The sequence below is a fragment of the Palaemon carinicauda genome, chromosome 3, assembly GCF_036898095.1.
Source record: "Palaemon carinicauda isolate YSFRI2023 chromosome 3, ASM3689809v2, whole genome shotgun sequence".
Classification (NCBI taxonomy): domain Eukaryota; kingdom Metazoa; phylum Arthropoda; class Malacostraca; order Decapoda; family Palaemonidae; genus Palaemon; species Palaemon carinicauda.
This window is the reverse complement of record NC_090727.1, coordinates 170,127,039-170,143,149: the sequence shown is the minus strand read 5'-3', so window position 1 is coordinate 170,143,149 and position 16,111 is coordinate 170,127,039. Positions and strand designations below refer to the sequence as shown.

Here is a 16,111-nt window from a genome sequence, read left to right as displayed (position 1 = left end):
ATCTCGACCTGTATGCATTCCCGCCGTTCAAGATTGTCAACAGGGTACTTCAGAAGTTCTCCTCTCGCAAAGGGACACGGCTGACGTTGGTTGGCTCCGCTCTGGCCCGCGAGAGAATGGTTCTTAGAGGTACTGCAATGGCTGGTCGACATTCCCAGGACTCTTCCTCTAGGAGTGAACCTTCTACGTCTACCTCACGTAAAGAAGGTACACCCAAACCTCCACGCTCTTCGTCTGACTGCCTTCAGACTTTCGAAAGACTCTCAAGAGCTAGGGGCTTTTCGAAGGAGGCAGCCAGAGCGATTGCCAAAGCAAGGAGAACATCCACTCTCAGAATCTATCAGTCTCAAGGGGAAGTCTTCCGTAGCTGGTACAAGACCAATGCAGTTTCCTCAACCAGTACCACTGTAACCCAGATTGCTGACTTCCTGTTATATCTAGGAAAGTAAGATCCCTTTCAGCTCCTACGATCAAGGGTTACAGAAGTATGTTGGCAGCGGTTTTCCGCCACAGAGGCTTGGATCTTTCCACCAACAAAGATCTACAGGACCTCCCTAGGTCTTTTGAGACCTCAAAGGAACGTCGGTTGTCCACTCCAGGCTGGAATCTAGACGTGGTCCTAAGGTTCCTTATGTCATCAAGATTTGAACCTCTCCAATCAGCCTCTTTTTAGGACCTCACATTAAAAACTCTTTTCCTCGTGTGCTTGACAACAGCTAAAAGAGTAAGTGAGATCCACGCCTTCAGCAGGATCATTGTTTTCACATCTGAAACGGCTACATGTTCCTTGCAGCTCGGTTTTTACTAAACGAGCTTCCTTCACGTCCTTGGCCTAAGTCGTTCGAGATCCCAAGCCTGTCCAACTTGGTGGGGAATGAACTGGAGAGAGTACTTTGCCCAGTTAGAGCTCTTAGGTACTATCTAAAAAGGTCTTAACCTTTACGAGGACAATCAGAAGCCTTATGGTGTGCTATCAAGAAACCTTCTTTTCCAAGTTCTAAGAACTCAGTTTCTTACTATTCAGGCTTCTGATTAGGGAAGCACATTCTCATCTGAAGGAAGAAGACCTTGCTTTGCTGAAGGTAAGGACACATGAAGTGGGAGCTGTGGCTACTTCAGTGGCCTTCAAACAGAGCCATTCTCTGCAGAGTGTTATGGATGCAACCTATTGGAGAAGCAAGTCAGTGTTCGCATCATTCTATCTCAAAGATGTCCAGTCTCTTTACGAGTACTGCTACACCCTGGGACCATTCGTAGCAACGAATGCAGTAGTAGGCGAGGGCTCAGCCACTACATTCCCATAATCCCATAACCTTTTAACCTTTCTCTTGAATACTTTTTATGGGTTGTACGGTCGGCTAAGAAGCCTTCCACATCCTTGTTGATTTGGCGGGTGGTCAATTCTTTCTTGAGAAGCGCCGAGGTTAAAGGTTGTGATGAGGTCCTTTAGTATGGGTTGCAGCCCTTGATACTTCAGCACCTTAGAGTTGTTCAGCCTCCTAAGAGGAACGCTGCGCTCAGTAAGGAAGACGAACTTATTTAAGGCAGAGTAATGGCTCAAGTCGACTTCCTTACCAGGTACTTGTAATTTCATTGTTATTTTGAATAACTGATAATATGAAATACGGGATACTTAGCTTCTTGATATACATGTACACTGGTTTTCACCCACCTCCCTGGGTGTGAATCAGCTACATGATTATCGGGTAAGTTTAATATTGAAAAATGTTATTTTCATTAGTAAAATAAATTTTTGAATATACTTACCCGATAATCATGATTTAATTGACCCACCCTTCCTCCCCATAGAACCAGTGGACCGAGGAAAAATTGAAGTGGTGTCAACAAGAAGTACTGCAGTACCTGGCCACAGGTGGCGCTTGTGAGTACACCCCCCTCTTGTATAGCGATCGCTGGCGTATCCCTTCCGTAGAATTCTGTCGGGCAACAGAGTTGACAGCTACATGATTATCGGGTAAGTATATTCAAAAATTTATTTTACTAATGAAAATAACATTTTTGTTTTGAATGAATAAAAAGTCTATTAAACAAAAAAAATTAAATTTGGTTTCTATCAAAAAGTACTGAATAGAATTTGCTAAAGATTTCCACGAATTTTGTTCAGTACAATATAAACGAAATGCCAGTAGGAATTTTCCATATTTTTGGTGTTTTTTTTTATAAATATTTATATATTTATATATTTTAAAAATTTGAAAAAATATAAAAGATAGAAAATATACTTTAGGAAAAATTCCTTTATACAAAACAGTGTAAATTTATTCCTCTTTACAACAATGTATTTGGATTTGAAATTGGTTGTTAAATAGCTGAGAAAAATAGTTTTGACGGTCAATAAGTATAGTTTTGAGATCTCGATGGTCACAGTTTTTCTATGAGATTCTAAGGAAAGTAAAACATTATAGCTTTTATTAGCAAATATCGTTATCGATACTTATTCAGTACTAGTTTAAATTACTTGAACAGGTCTTACTATTCAAGCTGACAAAGAAGGTTCGGCCATGCCGGCTCTTAAAGAGCCGGACCCCACCTCGGGGAGACCCTAGCCTCGGTTTATCCCACTGAGACTTTGTTTCGGATATTCATGAAGAACCAATCTCTGCCCTTCCAATTCGACCTACACGTTTGGTGGTCTGATCGGGTTAGTTGTAGGAAATACGTTCTGTCTGAGGCCTCTATCAGACAGGAATCGAGCAGGCTGATAGTTTCCTCCTGATGGGGTAAAACCCTCTTCCCTCAGCAGGAGGTGAACAAGGTTCTACAAGATGATACGAGAGCAACCCAAAATTGCAGGAAAGGCGGGGCCTCACTGCCGGAAAGAAGGTCGAAGACCAAAAGCAAGCTTTCTTCAAGAAGAAGCAGAGAGTTGCCCTCTACAAAACGAACCGGGGTCACTGCCATCAATAGTCAGTTACCCACTCGTCATCACAGTCTTCCTCTGATTCGACGCCTATGCATCCGGATCCCCCCCTCATCAGGTGTGCTACCTCACTGATTCCCCAGGTACACAGCCCAACCCCGTTTGGATGCCCTCGCCTGCATACAGCCCTAGCTCCGAACCCTCAGGTTCCTTTCGTGGACACCAGAGAGGAAGATACAGGAGTAAAAGACAGTTCCGCCATCGAGGCGGACCTAGAAAAAAGGGGGCTCGTGGAAGGAAAGGACCTAGGTTCACTCCCTCACAACGAGGTGGTCCCGGTAGGGGAGAGACTTTACCACTTTCAAGACCATTGGACCTTCGGTCCGTGGGCTCATAGCATAATCTCTAAAGGTTTGAGGTGGAAATGGCCACAAGGTCCTCCTCCTCCACCAGTGACCTTCTCCCAGAAATCCACTCCCATCCTGAAAGAGTACACCACAGAGTTACTCAAGGAGAAAGCAATCAAACGAGACCGATCACCGAAGTTCCAAGGCCGCCTGTTCACAATTCCGAAGAAAGGCTTGTCGGCATTGAGAGTGGACCGGGACTTGTCAAAGCTAAACTCTTACACTCTCTGCGACAAGTTCCGGATGTTGACTATCTCTCAGGTACGGACCTTACTTCCCCGTGGGGCCGTCACCACCTCTGTCGATCTTTCCGACGACTATTATCATGTGCCTATAGCTCGAAACTTCTCTTCTTATCTGAGTTTCCACCTAGGCAGGAAAGCCTTTGCGCTCAAGACATGCCCTTCAGCCTCAACATTGATCCCAGGATATTCATGAAACTGGGAGAGACAGTGTTAGGACAATTCAGGAACCAAGAGATACAGATCATGGCTTATCTGGACGGTTGGCTCATTTGGGCCCGGTCGGCCATAGAAGGCAACAGAGCTACGAAGGAAGTACTTTGATTTCTCGACAACCTGTGATTTCGGGTCAATCTCCAAAAGTCTCGCCTGCAACCATCAGGCCACTTAGAATGGTTAGACATTCAGTGGGACCTTTCGAAGCACACGTCTCTCCCTTCCAAAAAGGTAAGAGGAATAGCTTCCAAGATCAAGAATTTTCTCAAACACAAACAGATGTCCAGAAGAGCCTTAGAAAGTATCATCGGCCTTCTCCAATTCACTGCAATAACAAAAATTCAAAGACATCAATCGAGTTTGGAGAAAGAGAGCTACAGTACCTTTAAGAGACAAGGTCTCAAAGATCCCCTCTGTCTTGAAAATGAGACTACGCCCATGGTCCGAACCGAAGAACCTCTCCAAATCGGTTCCTCTACAATTCCCACCTCCACAAAAGACATTCCATACAGCCGCGCCTCTAAGTGGATGGGGGGATTACTCCGAACATCAGATGTTTCAGGGGTCTTGGTCACCCGCCATGAAACAGACCCATATCAATGTTCTCGAAGCCATGGCAGTGTTCTTGACCCTGAAGAGACTCTCTCCTCCGAGGTCGAGCCACATCAGAGTAGTGTCAGCCAGCACAGACGTAGTACACTGCGTCAGCAGGGGAGGATCCAAGTCACCCAACCTGAATCGGATACTGGTCACTATCTTCGCCTGGCCAACAGAAAAGAACTGGATCCTGTCAGTAACTCACCTTGCGGGAGTCCAGAATGTGAGAGCGGACTCACTAGCCAGGACGAAACCACTGGAGTCAGAATGGTCTCTAGACATAATTTCATTCCGGTGGATACTCAGGAACCATTAGAAGAAGGTTTACCTATTTCCTCCAGTGAATCTTCTAATGAGACTTTTACACAAACTACACTCCTTCCCGGGGGGCAGTGGCTTTAGTACCACCTCACTGGCCAAGAACAGTTGGTTTCCTCTTCTCCTCGAGTTGAAACTCCGTCCCTTCCGGATTCCGTTCCCCAAACTGACTCAAGTAATCCAAACTCACTGTGTCAGATTGCTCAAGGATAGCCAAAACTCTGACTTTGTGGACTACAGGAAGTTTGCAGCTCGTAGAGACGCGAACATTGAACCGGAAATCGATCTCTTCATCGAATCAGACAAAAGGGACTCGACAATTCGCCAATATGATTCGGCCGTTAACAACTAGCAGATTCCCTAAGAGTTCAGACCATACTCTTATGTCTCCGAATATAGACATCTCTTTCTTGAGGTTCTTATTTGGCAAAGGCCTAACAGTTAGCACTTTAACCACTATCAAGTCAGCTTTGGAGAAGATCTTCCTTGTTGGGTTTAACATTAACATAGCTGATTCCTATTTCTCATCTATTCCTAAAACATGTGCTAGGCTTTGACCTTCGGTTCGGCCACAAAAGGACTCTGGTCTATGAACGGTGTCCTCAAAACTTGCGCCGGACACGGACAATGAATCCTGCTCTTATCACTCTTCTTAGGAAGACTTTATTTCTAACGGCTTTGGCCTCAGGTGATGGAATATCAGAACTAGCAGCTCTCTCACGAACCCGGAAAACATAGATTTCCTCCCTTCAGCCGAAGAACTCCTTTCTCCAGACAATGCTTTCCTAGCTAAGAAATGAGGATCCGCAAAATAGGTGCTCCCCTCGGAAGATTATTCTTCTTCCCCAGGATCTTTTCTCTGTGTTCAGTCACTACTCTCAAGGCCTTTTTTAGCTAGAACTGCCACCCGCTCGTCTGGCCCCTTGGTTATCGGGGAACAAGGAGGTACTATTTCCATTCACGGTATCAGGCAACAAATCCTCTACTTCTTTAAACATACTAATCCGGAATCATTTCCCCAGGCTCATGATATACGGACAGTAGATACCTACATCAATTACTTCCAGAACAGGGACTTTGATGATATTTAAAAAATATACGGGTTGGAAATCCCCTATGGTTGTCAAACGCCACTATCTATAGATCTTACAGGCCCTTAAATACCCAATGATGGCAGCGGGGAGCCTTTTCCCTCTCCATTAATCTCTGCTTCTTCCTTTCTTCCATGTCTTCTCTTCTCCCTCCTACCCGCCACTCACACCACGTCGCCACTCTCCTGGGTAGTTCGTTAGCCCTATGATATTTGCCATGTTTAATTCCTATGGTTTAACTGTTATTGTAGTTACAGTTCCTTTAAGGTTTAGATATGCTTAGACATGTAAGGTTTGATGCCTTTTGCGATTCGACACTGAGTTGATTCCTTGTCGTCTTAGTTATTTATCCTTACGCTCCCTATGTCATTTGGCTAGTTGGTAATTGGACGTTTCTTACATTATTATATTATATTATTGTCGTACATGGGGATTGTATTCTCCGCATTATGTTATTACTTTATTGGGCTTGGAAGGCATTCTCTGGTATATTTTCACCGGCCGTCACAGATCGACCCAGAAAAGGGATTTTGACGAAGGAAAAATCTATTTCTGGGGAGAGACCTGTGACGCCCGGTGAAACCCTTCCCGGTTATTTTTGTACGGACCCACCCTTTCCTTACCAAGCCATATGTTCTTGCAGAAGGATGACCTGGAGAGCGCGAGTAGTAGGTGTCGGTGGGGTAGTCCAATTGTATTCTCTAGGGCCTGTCACGGCCCTCCCCTTTGATGAAGGGATTATCTAAATGGAAGACAGCCTGTGAATAGTGGTTTCCACACGCCCTTGTTAAATACACGACACCCACAAGGTGATCGCGCGAGGGTTGTAACCTCTGCATTCCATGCTTTTATCTTTCTCTAGTATATTTGGAAGATTTATATTAGAAAAGTGTAAAGAAGGACCCTTTTCACCGGGCGTCACAGGTCTCTCCCCAGAAATAGATTTTTCCTTTGTCAAAATCCCTTTAATGTTACTCTTACTGTAGAGAGGTATGTTTCTATCATGTATAAACAACCGGTTTTCTTCAAATCGCTCATATTTTTAATAGTAACTATTTTGCTCAGTAATACAATTAATATACATTGGTGATACATCAATAAATAACCTTTATTCCGACACAGATACAAACCTTTGCTATTTATAGGATATTACTTTTGGCAATGCTGAAAACCAGCCAAGACAATTTTAGTGAGGGATAATTACCCCATCCGCTAGTTAGCTGGAGGGGGTTGGGGTAGACTAGCTATCCCGCTCACTCACACCTGTTGGTTGAGTAACCACTTTTGCTTTTGGCTCGGTAGAGTGCTGACAAACTCAGATAATGAGTCTCCCGTCAAACAAACTGCCTGGACTTTATTACTTTTCCTTTTTCTTTTGTGTGTATCGGTGTGTGTTTGGTTATTGTCCCGCTGTGTGGACATGTGCAGGGATTGAAGGCCGCCGCTGTGACACCTTCATGTCGTCCGTGGAGACGAACCCACACCCTTTATGCCCGGCTTGCGGGGAACTCAGTGTTCGCGGGACAACACCTGTTCCGAGTGTAGTGAGTGGCCTGCCTCCCAGTGGGAGAGGTTTGTGCGTAAGAAGAAGAAGAAGTCTAAACGTGAATCTTCGCTTTCGGGGGTCTTCCTCAAAAAAGAAGAAATCGCGGGCTTCTGTTTCCTCTACACCCAAATCTCTGCCCGAAGCTAATCCTCGACCAGGCCCTTCTGGGGCACGGTCGAGCAGTATGGCAGGGCTTGTGACTCCAGGTCAACCCTGTGGGATAGACGAGGGTGGTGGCTCCCCTAGTGAGTCGGGTCCTTCTCTTCCCCCAGGGAGCGCTTGTTCCTTTCCAGACCTTGTGTCTTTGTGGCCATCGCTGGGCGTCAATGGTCCCCCTACGAAGGAAGTTCTTCTAGAACTCCTCCAAAGGGGAGCAGAGAGAAGGCGGTCATCTCCTTCCTCTGTGGAGGTCGATCCTCCTCTTCTGGGCGCAGGCGCTGTTGCCCGTCGGTCAGGCCGAGAGTCTGGTTCCGATGCCATGGAGTTAGCTAACCCACCAGGGGTGGTGGCAGGGCTCTCTCCAAGGCAAGCTTTTCCTTCGGGGGATCATATCTCGTTCGCGTGAGAAGATTGCCTCTACATCGGAAATATACGCTTTAGGTTCTCCTCCAGGGGTGGAAAGAGAACCTTGTTATAAGCGTAGTTCTGCTTCAGGTGAACTCTCCTCCCCTGCGGAGGAATTATCTGTAGACCTTAATCAGTCTCCCCCTCGGGCGGAGTCTGTTGAACGTTCCTCTCCGGAGGTTCGTAGAGTGGAGGGGTGGGTAACCCCTCTCCACCCCGGACGTTCTCCTCCTCGGGCTGTGAGGAGACGTCTTTTTGAACCTGCTGGTTCTCCTCACGTTGACCCTTTTGGGTTCTTGTGACGATCACCCTTTGGCCTGGCGTGATCGTGAGCCTTTGGGCTCTCGTCATGTTGATCCTGCGGGTTCTCATGACAGCAGGAGTCCTTCGGGTCTCCGTCGCGCAGAACCTTCGGGCTCTCGCGACTTGAAACCTTCGGGTTTCTGTTACGCTGAACCCTCGGGCTCTCGTAACGATGGTAACGTTGAACCTCCGGGTTCTCTTACTGTCAGTTACGTTGATCCTTCAGGGTTTCGTGACAGAGGAACCTCGGTTCCTCGTTACGTTGACCCTTTGGGGTCTCATAACCTGAATTACTGTACGCTGAACCCTTGGGTTCTCGTAACTTTAGTCGCGCTAACACTTCGGTGCATCGTGACAGAAAAACTTCGGTTTCTCGTTGCGTTGATCCTTCTGATTCGTGCACCACAGTTCACGCTGAGCTTTCGGGTTCTTGTGACCATAGTCATTCTTTTTATGACAGAGAGTTTTCAAACTCTCGTTGTGTAGAACGTTCGCGCTCACACAACACAAGCTATCGTGAACCTTCGGTGAGCGTAGCAGTGAGTTCTCTCACCAACCTGAGAGCTCTTGCATGCACGACCAAATTGGCGCGCATGACCGGATCGGCGTGCACGACCGGATCGGCGTGCATGATCGACTTGGCGCGCACGACCGACTTGGCGCGTGCAAACAAAATGGCAAACGTGGTGCGCGGGTTCATTCTATGGCGTGCCATATGCCCGAACATCCTGTTGCTCGCCATGCTTTTTTAACCACACTTTTGGAAACAGCACAGGTCGATGACATATTTGATACTTCACAGATGGAGACCATCCAACATCTCTGGCGAGTAAAAGGCTTTTTGTGAGGCACTGCATGTCAAATTTCTAGATATCTCCATAAGTCTTTTACAGCAGTCTATCAGGCAAAGTGGGCCATCTACTGTGATTGTTGTAGTAGAAGGGGTACTTCTCTTGTTGGAGCCTCTATACAAGGAATAGCATACTTCCTCCTTTATCTTTGCAGAAAGAAGCTCCTCATAACTTCAGTGATGAAAGGCTATTACTCAACCATGAGCATAGTCCTTAGGCTGAAGAGTTTAGACTTCTCTTCTTGGGAATTTTCAATGCTCATGAGGAGCTTAGAGCAGTCAAACCATCCTTTTGGAACATCACTAGAGTTCTTAGCTCTCTGACAAAGTCTCCCTAGAAACCTTTGTGGCAAACACCTGATAAGGATCTGATGCATAAGACACTTTTCTTGCTTGCCCTTGCCTCAGCAAACTGAGTAGGTGAGATTCATTACATATACACGGTAAATATGGTTAAACTGAGGGATGGAGAACAGGCTTTTATTCCATCATTCCTGAATTCATTGCTAAAATTCAGAACCTGGCCGTGTATGACCCCAGTTGCTTCCCGCACTCAGGAAGGCAAATGACGATCTAAACGATTAATTCTTTGCCCCGTAAGGCCACTAAAACTCTACTTGAAGCAGGCTCAACCCTTCAGACCACAGCTCCAAAACTTATTCATCAGCACAGTCAGGTGTAAGAAGCTCAATAGGAACACCTTCTGGCTTTGAGAGATAATAGATAGAGCTTAAAACAAAGCCCAGGAGAACCATAAAAGCCTGCACATGCAGATGCTCACAAAGTTTGAGGTGTGGGAGCACCACAGCCTATGGGAAGAATTTATTTCTTAAGCAATCTTGAAGGCAGGGGTCTAGAAACACTAGACAACCTTCACAGCCAAGAACTATTCTATTTACTTCGAGAAGTAATTCCCCCATCCTCCTGGGAGAGGGGAGGATAGACATAAATGTAAACCCACCACTCAATCAGCAGTACATTTTAGACCTTATAACCCAATGTGGATATAGGTTTCTCCCTCCATGACTGTCTGTTTACTAACAAACTTAGCCTCTCACTTGAAAATCCTTATCAGGCTGATACGAGGTGGATTAGAGTTAACACTCTTGTGTGACTCTAGGTCTGAGTGTCCTGACATCCAGGGATTTTAGACCAGCCAGTTTGGTCTTTTGAACTTCCTCCTAAGAGTAAATCTCCTATTTAAGGATGAGGTTTTGTATTTGTATAGGAACAAATTATATTGGAAAGATAATTTATATTTTTCCTAACTACAGTATATAAACCTGGTCCTTTAAGTTAAACTTTCAGCCTCATCCATCACATCCACCTTGCAACCCCTAGTTGAAGTTCAAAGTGGCAATTCGGTGAGCTGGCATGGAGCAGGACATCCCCCCTTCACCAATAATTACTGACACCATGTCAAAAATTTCAACAGCTGAATTTCAAGCTTTACTAAAATCATTCTGCTATTAAAGGACTTAGGTTTATGTAGTTGGGAAAGATACATATTTGAAAACAAAATTGTGGTGTTTTCACAGGAAAGGGTCATGAACTGTAGCTAAATGATAGAACAATTAAATTTAAGAATACATTTCTTTCTACATTTTAAACGTAATGGATAAAGTTTAGGTTATTGTAAGTAAGTTTTCTTCAGGAGATGAAAAGAAGTTTAAGTGAACTCATACACATGCACACTACCAAATTATATAGAACTATGCAAGTCTTTTACTTATTTTTGAAGTCTTATTACAGTATTTGAAAATATCTGCTCAAGTGTAAATTACAGTATACATTATGTGTAAGGGTACTCTGAGGAAATCTGACTAAATTTCAGAAAGAAGTGTCATAGCAATCCATGGTGTTTAGCGGAACTCTTAAATGGATCACAGAAGGAAAAAGCTCGACCAACTGATCAGCCAAGAGTTGCAGAACAACCTGTTGGTCTGCAAAACACAGCAAATACTTGTTGGATTAATTCAGCCTTACAAGCTCTTTACCAACTACCTAGATTCCGGTTAGTACTTTTGATTTTTCTATTGTTTCTTATATGATTGTGATAGATTTCTTTTTAAATATTTAACTTAGCCGGTGAATATATATAGCTGCAACTCTGTTGCTCGACAGACAAAAAACTGTAAAAACTCGCCAGCGATCGCTATACAGGTTGCGGGTGTGCCCATCAGCGCCAACTGTCGGCCAGATACCATACTCAATGTAAACAAAGACTCAATTTCTTCTCTGTCGACGTGTCGACAAGACGTACTTTTACTCGCTGTAGAACCTGGAGTTTTCTCAACATATTTGGTGAAGTACTTCATTTTGGTTTGAGCTTTCGCAGTGCAGGTGTTTTATCTTCATCTTAAATCTTGAACTCGTTTTGGATAGATTTAATTTTTGGTGACAAAGAGAGTATGGACTTTCTTTGACTTTTAAATGGCCGACCCTTCCCTTAGACGGAAGTGTGTTTAGGCTTTTAGTAATTATCTTATCACGTTATAAATTAATTATAGATTTTCCTCTATATATTTTATATCTCACCGCCTTTATTAGGCCTCTTCGATTAACTTTCCATTTATAATAAACATAAAAAATAAATTTTAATGTTTTGTTTATATGCGACCTTTCCTGAGAGTAGGCGGTCCTAACTTGGAAACCGAAGTTAAACAACGTTGAGCCCTTTCAATCGTAAATAGCTTTTAAAGAGCTAATGATTTAAAACTTTTTAAATGAATATTTTTAATAAATATTTTATGGAAGATTTTCTTTGAATAGTCTTCGTACTGTTTTCAAAGATGAACTAACGTTTAGTTTATTTATGCTACGCAGTTTGCGCTCTATCGTTACGATAGAGAGAGAGAGTATCACGGTTTCACTTTGCAGAAAGAGTAAATCGATTCTGACGTTTTGTTCATTCTTCTTTCAAAGCTTAAATGTTTTAAATTCTATTTTAAAGGAACTTTTTAATTGAAAAACCTTTCAGTTTTTTCCTTTGGTCAAATAACATGTTTTTTTGATGAAATGTAATTGGGCTCTTCTCTTAGGTGCGAAATCAAGAGAGAAAGAGAGAGAGAGTGATAGAGACGGAGGGAGAGAGAGGAGAGAAAACGTTCCGTTCAAGCAGGTAACGTTGTTCTCGAGTTACTCTCGTCCCTAGTCTCTGTACGGGGAGAAAGGATAAAACGTTTTTAGTTTTATTCTCGTCCCCAGGCAATGTACGGTGAGAGATTGAAAACGTAGTTTTGAATGAACTAGTGTTTCTTCTCTTCCCCAACCACTGAATTTTTTTATCTTAAAAGATGTTTACTGTTTTTTTGCTGGTATTAATGTGCTTGCATTATACGACTGATTTCGCATTTACTACCTTTTGATGAGGGTAGAATTGCGTGCTTCAGGTAGAAATCAGTAAAAGTTTCGATTTCAGTGAAATAAGTGCAAAACAGAAATCGTAGTGATAAAGTGATATTGCGCAAAGTGTTACAGTGTTGCGTCCGAGGGTTCGTCTGTTCGTGCCTGTCATTCAGCTAGTCCGGGACCTCTTGCAAGCTCCCAAGCCCAGGGGAGAAGTAATGTCGTACGACTTATGGGTTCGAGAGGCCTTGATCAGCGAACAGACGTTTCCCTCTATGGTATCGGGTGTATCTTACCAAGATCTCCCCTACCATAAGGCGAGAGAGACAATTTTCTCCTCGTCATCCGAAGGCTTTTCGCATAAGAAACCTGAAACAAGGTTTCGAGGCCCTTAAGCGAAAGTCAGTCCTTTCAGGACAGGTCCATCGTCCTGGTTGCAGCCATTAGGACAGCTCTGACCCTATGCAGTCATCGGAAAACTGCTCGCCGCCTAACAAAAGCGTAACACAGACTCCGAGAGTCTTTTTTGTTGGCAAAGTGTTGCGGTCACAGACGTTACCCTCGTCTCTTACCGCAACCATTTCCGTTGATCCTAAATGGGTTGTACGGCAAGACATGCAGAATAAGCTTGCCTCCCTTATGGAAGACTATTCTGCCGATTAGTCCGTTGAGCCTAGGCGTTTATCTCATCGAGATCCTGGCTTTCAGCCAACCTAACGTTCCTTTGTGCGTCCTGTTGACGTTGGCGTAGCTAAGTCACGTCAGTCAGGTTGTTTAGAACCACACTCGATGCGGTCTCGTGTGGATTTTCAGCCGCATTTGGACGTTAGGCCACTTGCTGATGCTCCTGTTGACGTTCAGGACGTTCGCTAACAATCGGAGTTGACTTGTTTTGACGCTGTGCGTCAACCTCCGCATTCTAGAGTTGTTTTGACTGCTCAGTCTAGGCAGTCAAAGCAGTCTCGAGTGGACGCTGTGCGTCCTCACGCACCTGTTGTTGTTGACAGTTCACAGACTGTCAAGCAGTTACATGACGTTGCGTCCTGGTCTCTCGCACCTGTTGTTGTTGACAGTTCACAGACTGTCAAGCAGTTACATGACGTTGCGTCCTGGTCCGCTACTAATGCACCAGTGCGTGTGGACTCTGCTTGTAAAGCATTACCACCACGGTAGGTCTCTCCCTTGTTTGAGACTCAGCTATTATCGGACAAGGTTCCTTTAGATGAGGAAGTTGCTGTTCCCCCTCCTACTGATATTCCCTTGAGGACTCTGTCAGACGGAGAGGAGCCTAAAGCTGCTTATCCCTCTATGGACTTTAATTAAATCATGCTGATTTTTAAGGATCTTTGTCCGGATCTTTTTGTAACTGCTGCTCCTCGTTCGCCTAAACGTCAGAGCTTACACTAGGCCTAGCTACTTCGAAGCCGTTGTTTATAAGCTAGTGCTCTCTTGCTCTCCTAGAGAGCTTTACGTTTGCTAGGCGACTGGTTTATCACCAGGAGGAGTTTGGGGGATACAGCCTTTGCTTTCCCTTCTTTTAAACTGGCTTTTAGAGCGAGAGTCTGATATGACACGAGAGAAGTTCTCGGCTTGGGAGTTCCTGCCTCTGCCCAGATAGACTTCTCATATCTTGTAGACTCTCCCTGGCGCCTGGCCAGGAGACGCTCCAAGATTTTACAGGTCAACTTCACAGCTGTTTTCGAGCGTTTGAAGTTTTGCTGTACAATTATGTCATGCATAAACAAGGCTTTCAGGGATGGCTCCAATGATCTGACAGCCACGTTCTCTGCAGGGACAAGTCCCTCAGGGATGGCTCCATGATTTGGCAGCCATGTACACTGCAGGAGTACGTAAGAGGCAAGTGCGCTCAAGGTGTTCATTGTCAAGACAAACTTCACGATGAAGTCTACCAGGCTGTCTTGACAGCATTTATGGAAGGCGACTGGATGGTCTCTCTCGACCTTCAGGAGGCTTACTTCCACATTCCTATACACCCGGATTCCCAACCATTTCTGAGGTTTGTTCACAGGAATGTGGGGTACCAGTTTCGAGCTATCGGAGATCAGAGCCTCCCTGTACTTGGACGACTGGCTTCTCAGAGCCTCTTCCAGTCATCGCTGTCTGAAGGATCTCAATTGGACTCTAGATCTGGCCAAGGAATTGGGACTCCTAGTCAATTTGGAAAAGTCACAGCTGGTCCCATCCCAAACTATTCTGTATTTAGGGATGGAGATTCACAGTCAAGTTTTTCGGGCTTTTCCGTCGGCCCCCAGAATAGTTCAAGCCCTGCTCTCCATCCAGAAGATGCTGAAGAAAGAATGCTGCTCAGTCAGGCTGTGGATGAGTCTGGTAGGGACGCTATCATCCCTGGAGCAATTTGTCTCGCTAGGAAGGCTACACCTCCGTCCTCTTCAATTCCATCTGGCTTTTCACTGGAAAAAGGACAAGACGCTAGAGGCGGTCTCGATCCCGATTTCCGAAAAGATAAAGTCTTGTCTGACTTGGTGGAAGGACAATATCAGCCTACGAGAGGGTCTTCCCCTGGCAGTTCAGATACCCAACCACGTTCTCTTCTCGGACGCATCGGACTTGGGCTGGGGCGCGACGCTGGACGGTCGGGAATGCTCAGGTCTGTGGAACTCGAGTCAGAGGAGCATGCATATCAACAGCAAGGAGCTTTTGGCGGTTCATCTGGCCTTGATAAGCTTTTAGAATCTCCTTCGAGGCAAGGTGGTGGAGGTAAACTCGGACAACACCACGGCCTTGGCGTACATTTACAAACAGGGAGGTACCCACTCACTGACTTTGTACGAGGTCGCAAGGGACCTGCTCATCTTGTCAAAAGATCGAGGCATCTCCCTAGTAACGAGGTTCATCCAGGGCGACTTGAACGTCCTAGCAGATTGTCTCAGTCGGAAAGGTCAAGTAATTCCAATCGAATGGACCCTCCACAAGGATGTGTGCAAGAGACTTTGGTCGACTTGGGGTCAACCCACCATAGATCTCTTTGCAACCTCGCTGACCAAGAGGCTTCCAATCTATTGCTCTCCAGTCCCGGACCCAGCAGCAATACATATAGATGCCTTCCTCCTAGATGGGTCACATCTGGATCTTTACGCATTCCCACCATTCAAGATTGTCAACAAGGTACTGCAGAAGTTCGCCTCTCACGAAGGGACAAGGTTGACGTTAGTTGCTCCCCTCTGGCCCGCGAGAGAATGGTTCACCGAGGTACTTCGATGGTTAGTAGACGTTCCCAGAAGTCTTCCTCTAAGAGTAGACCTTCTACGTCAGCCACACGTAAAGAAGGTACACCAAAGCCTCCACGCTCTTCGTCTGACTGCCTTCAGACTATCGAAAGACTCTCGAGAGCTAGAGGCTTTTCGAAGGAGGCAGCCAGTGCGATTGCTAGAGCAAGGAGAGCTTCTACCATTAGAGTCTACCAATCGAAGTGGGAAGTCTTCCGAGACTGGTGCAAGTCAGTTTCTGTATCCTCGACCAGTACCTCTGTAGCCCAAATAGCTGATTTTCTCTTATACCTGAGAAAAGGACGATCCCTTTCAGCTCCCACTATCAAGGGCTACAGAAGCATGTTGGCATCGGTCTTCCGGCATAGAGGCTTAGATCTTTCCAACAATAAAGATCTGCAAGACCTCCTTAAGTCTTTCGAGAACACTAAGGAGCGTCGTTTGGCTACTCCTGGGTGGAATTTAGACGTGGTCCTAAGATTCCTCATGTCAGACAGGTT

The 16,111-nt window shown here is 45.2% G+C and overlaps 1 protein-coding gene across 3 annotated transcripts in view; it reads left to right on the top strand.

Annotated features, from left to right (window-relative positions):
* The window catches only part of LOC137638759 (ubiquitin carboxyl-terminal hydrolase 48-like), a 355,352-nt gene that overhangs the window by 55,151 nt on the left and 284,090 nt on the right, over positions 1 to 16,111 (top strand). For all 3 annotated transcript variants that reach the window (XM_068371107.1, XM_068371105.1, XM_068371106.1), the window contains exon 3: positions 10,850 to 11,029. In XM_068371107.1, coding sequence (XP_068227208.1) covers positions 10,850 to 11,029 — 180 coding nt within the window. The remainder of the gene's footprint in view (positions 1 to 10,849; positions 11,030 to 16,111) is intronic.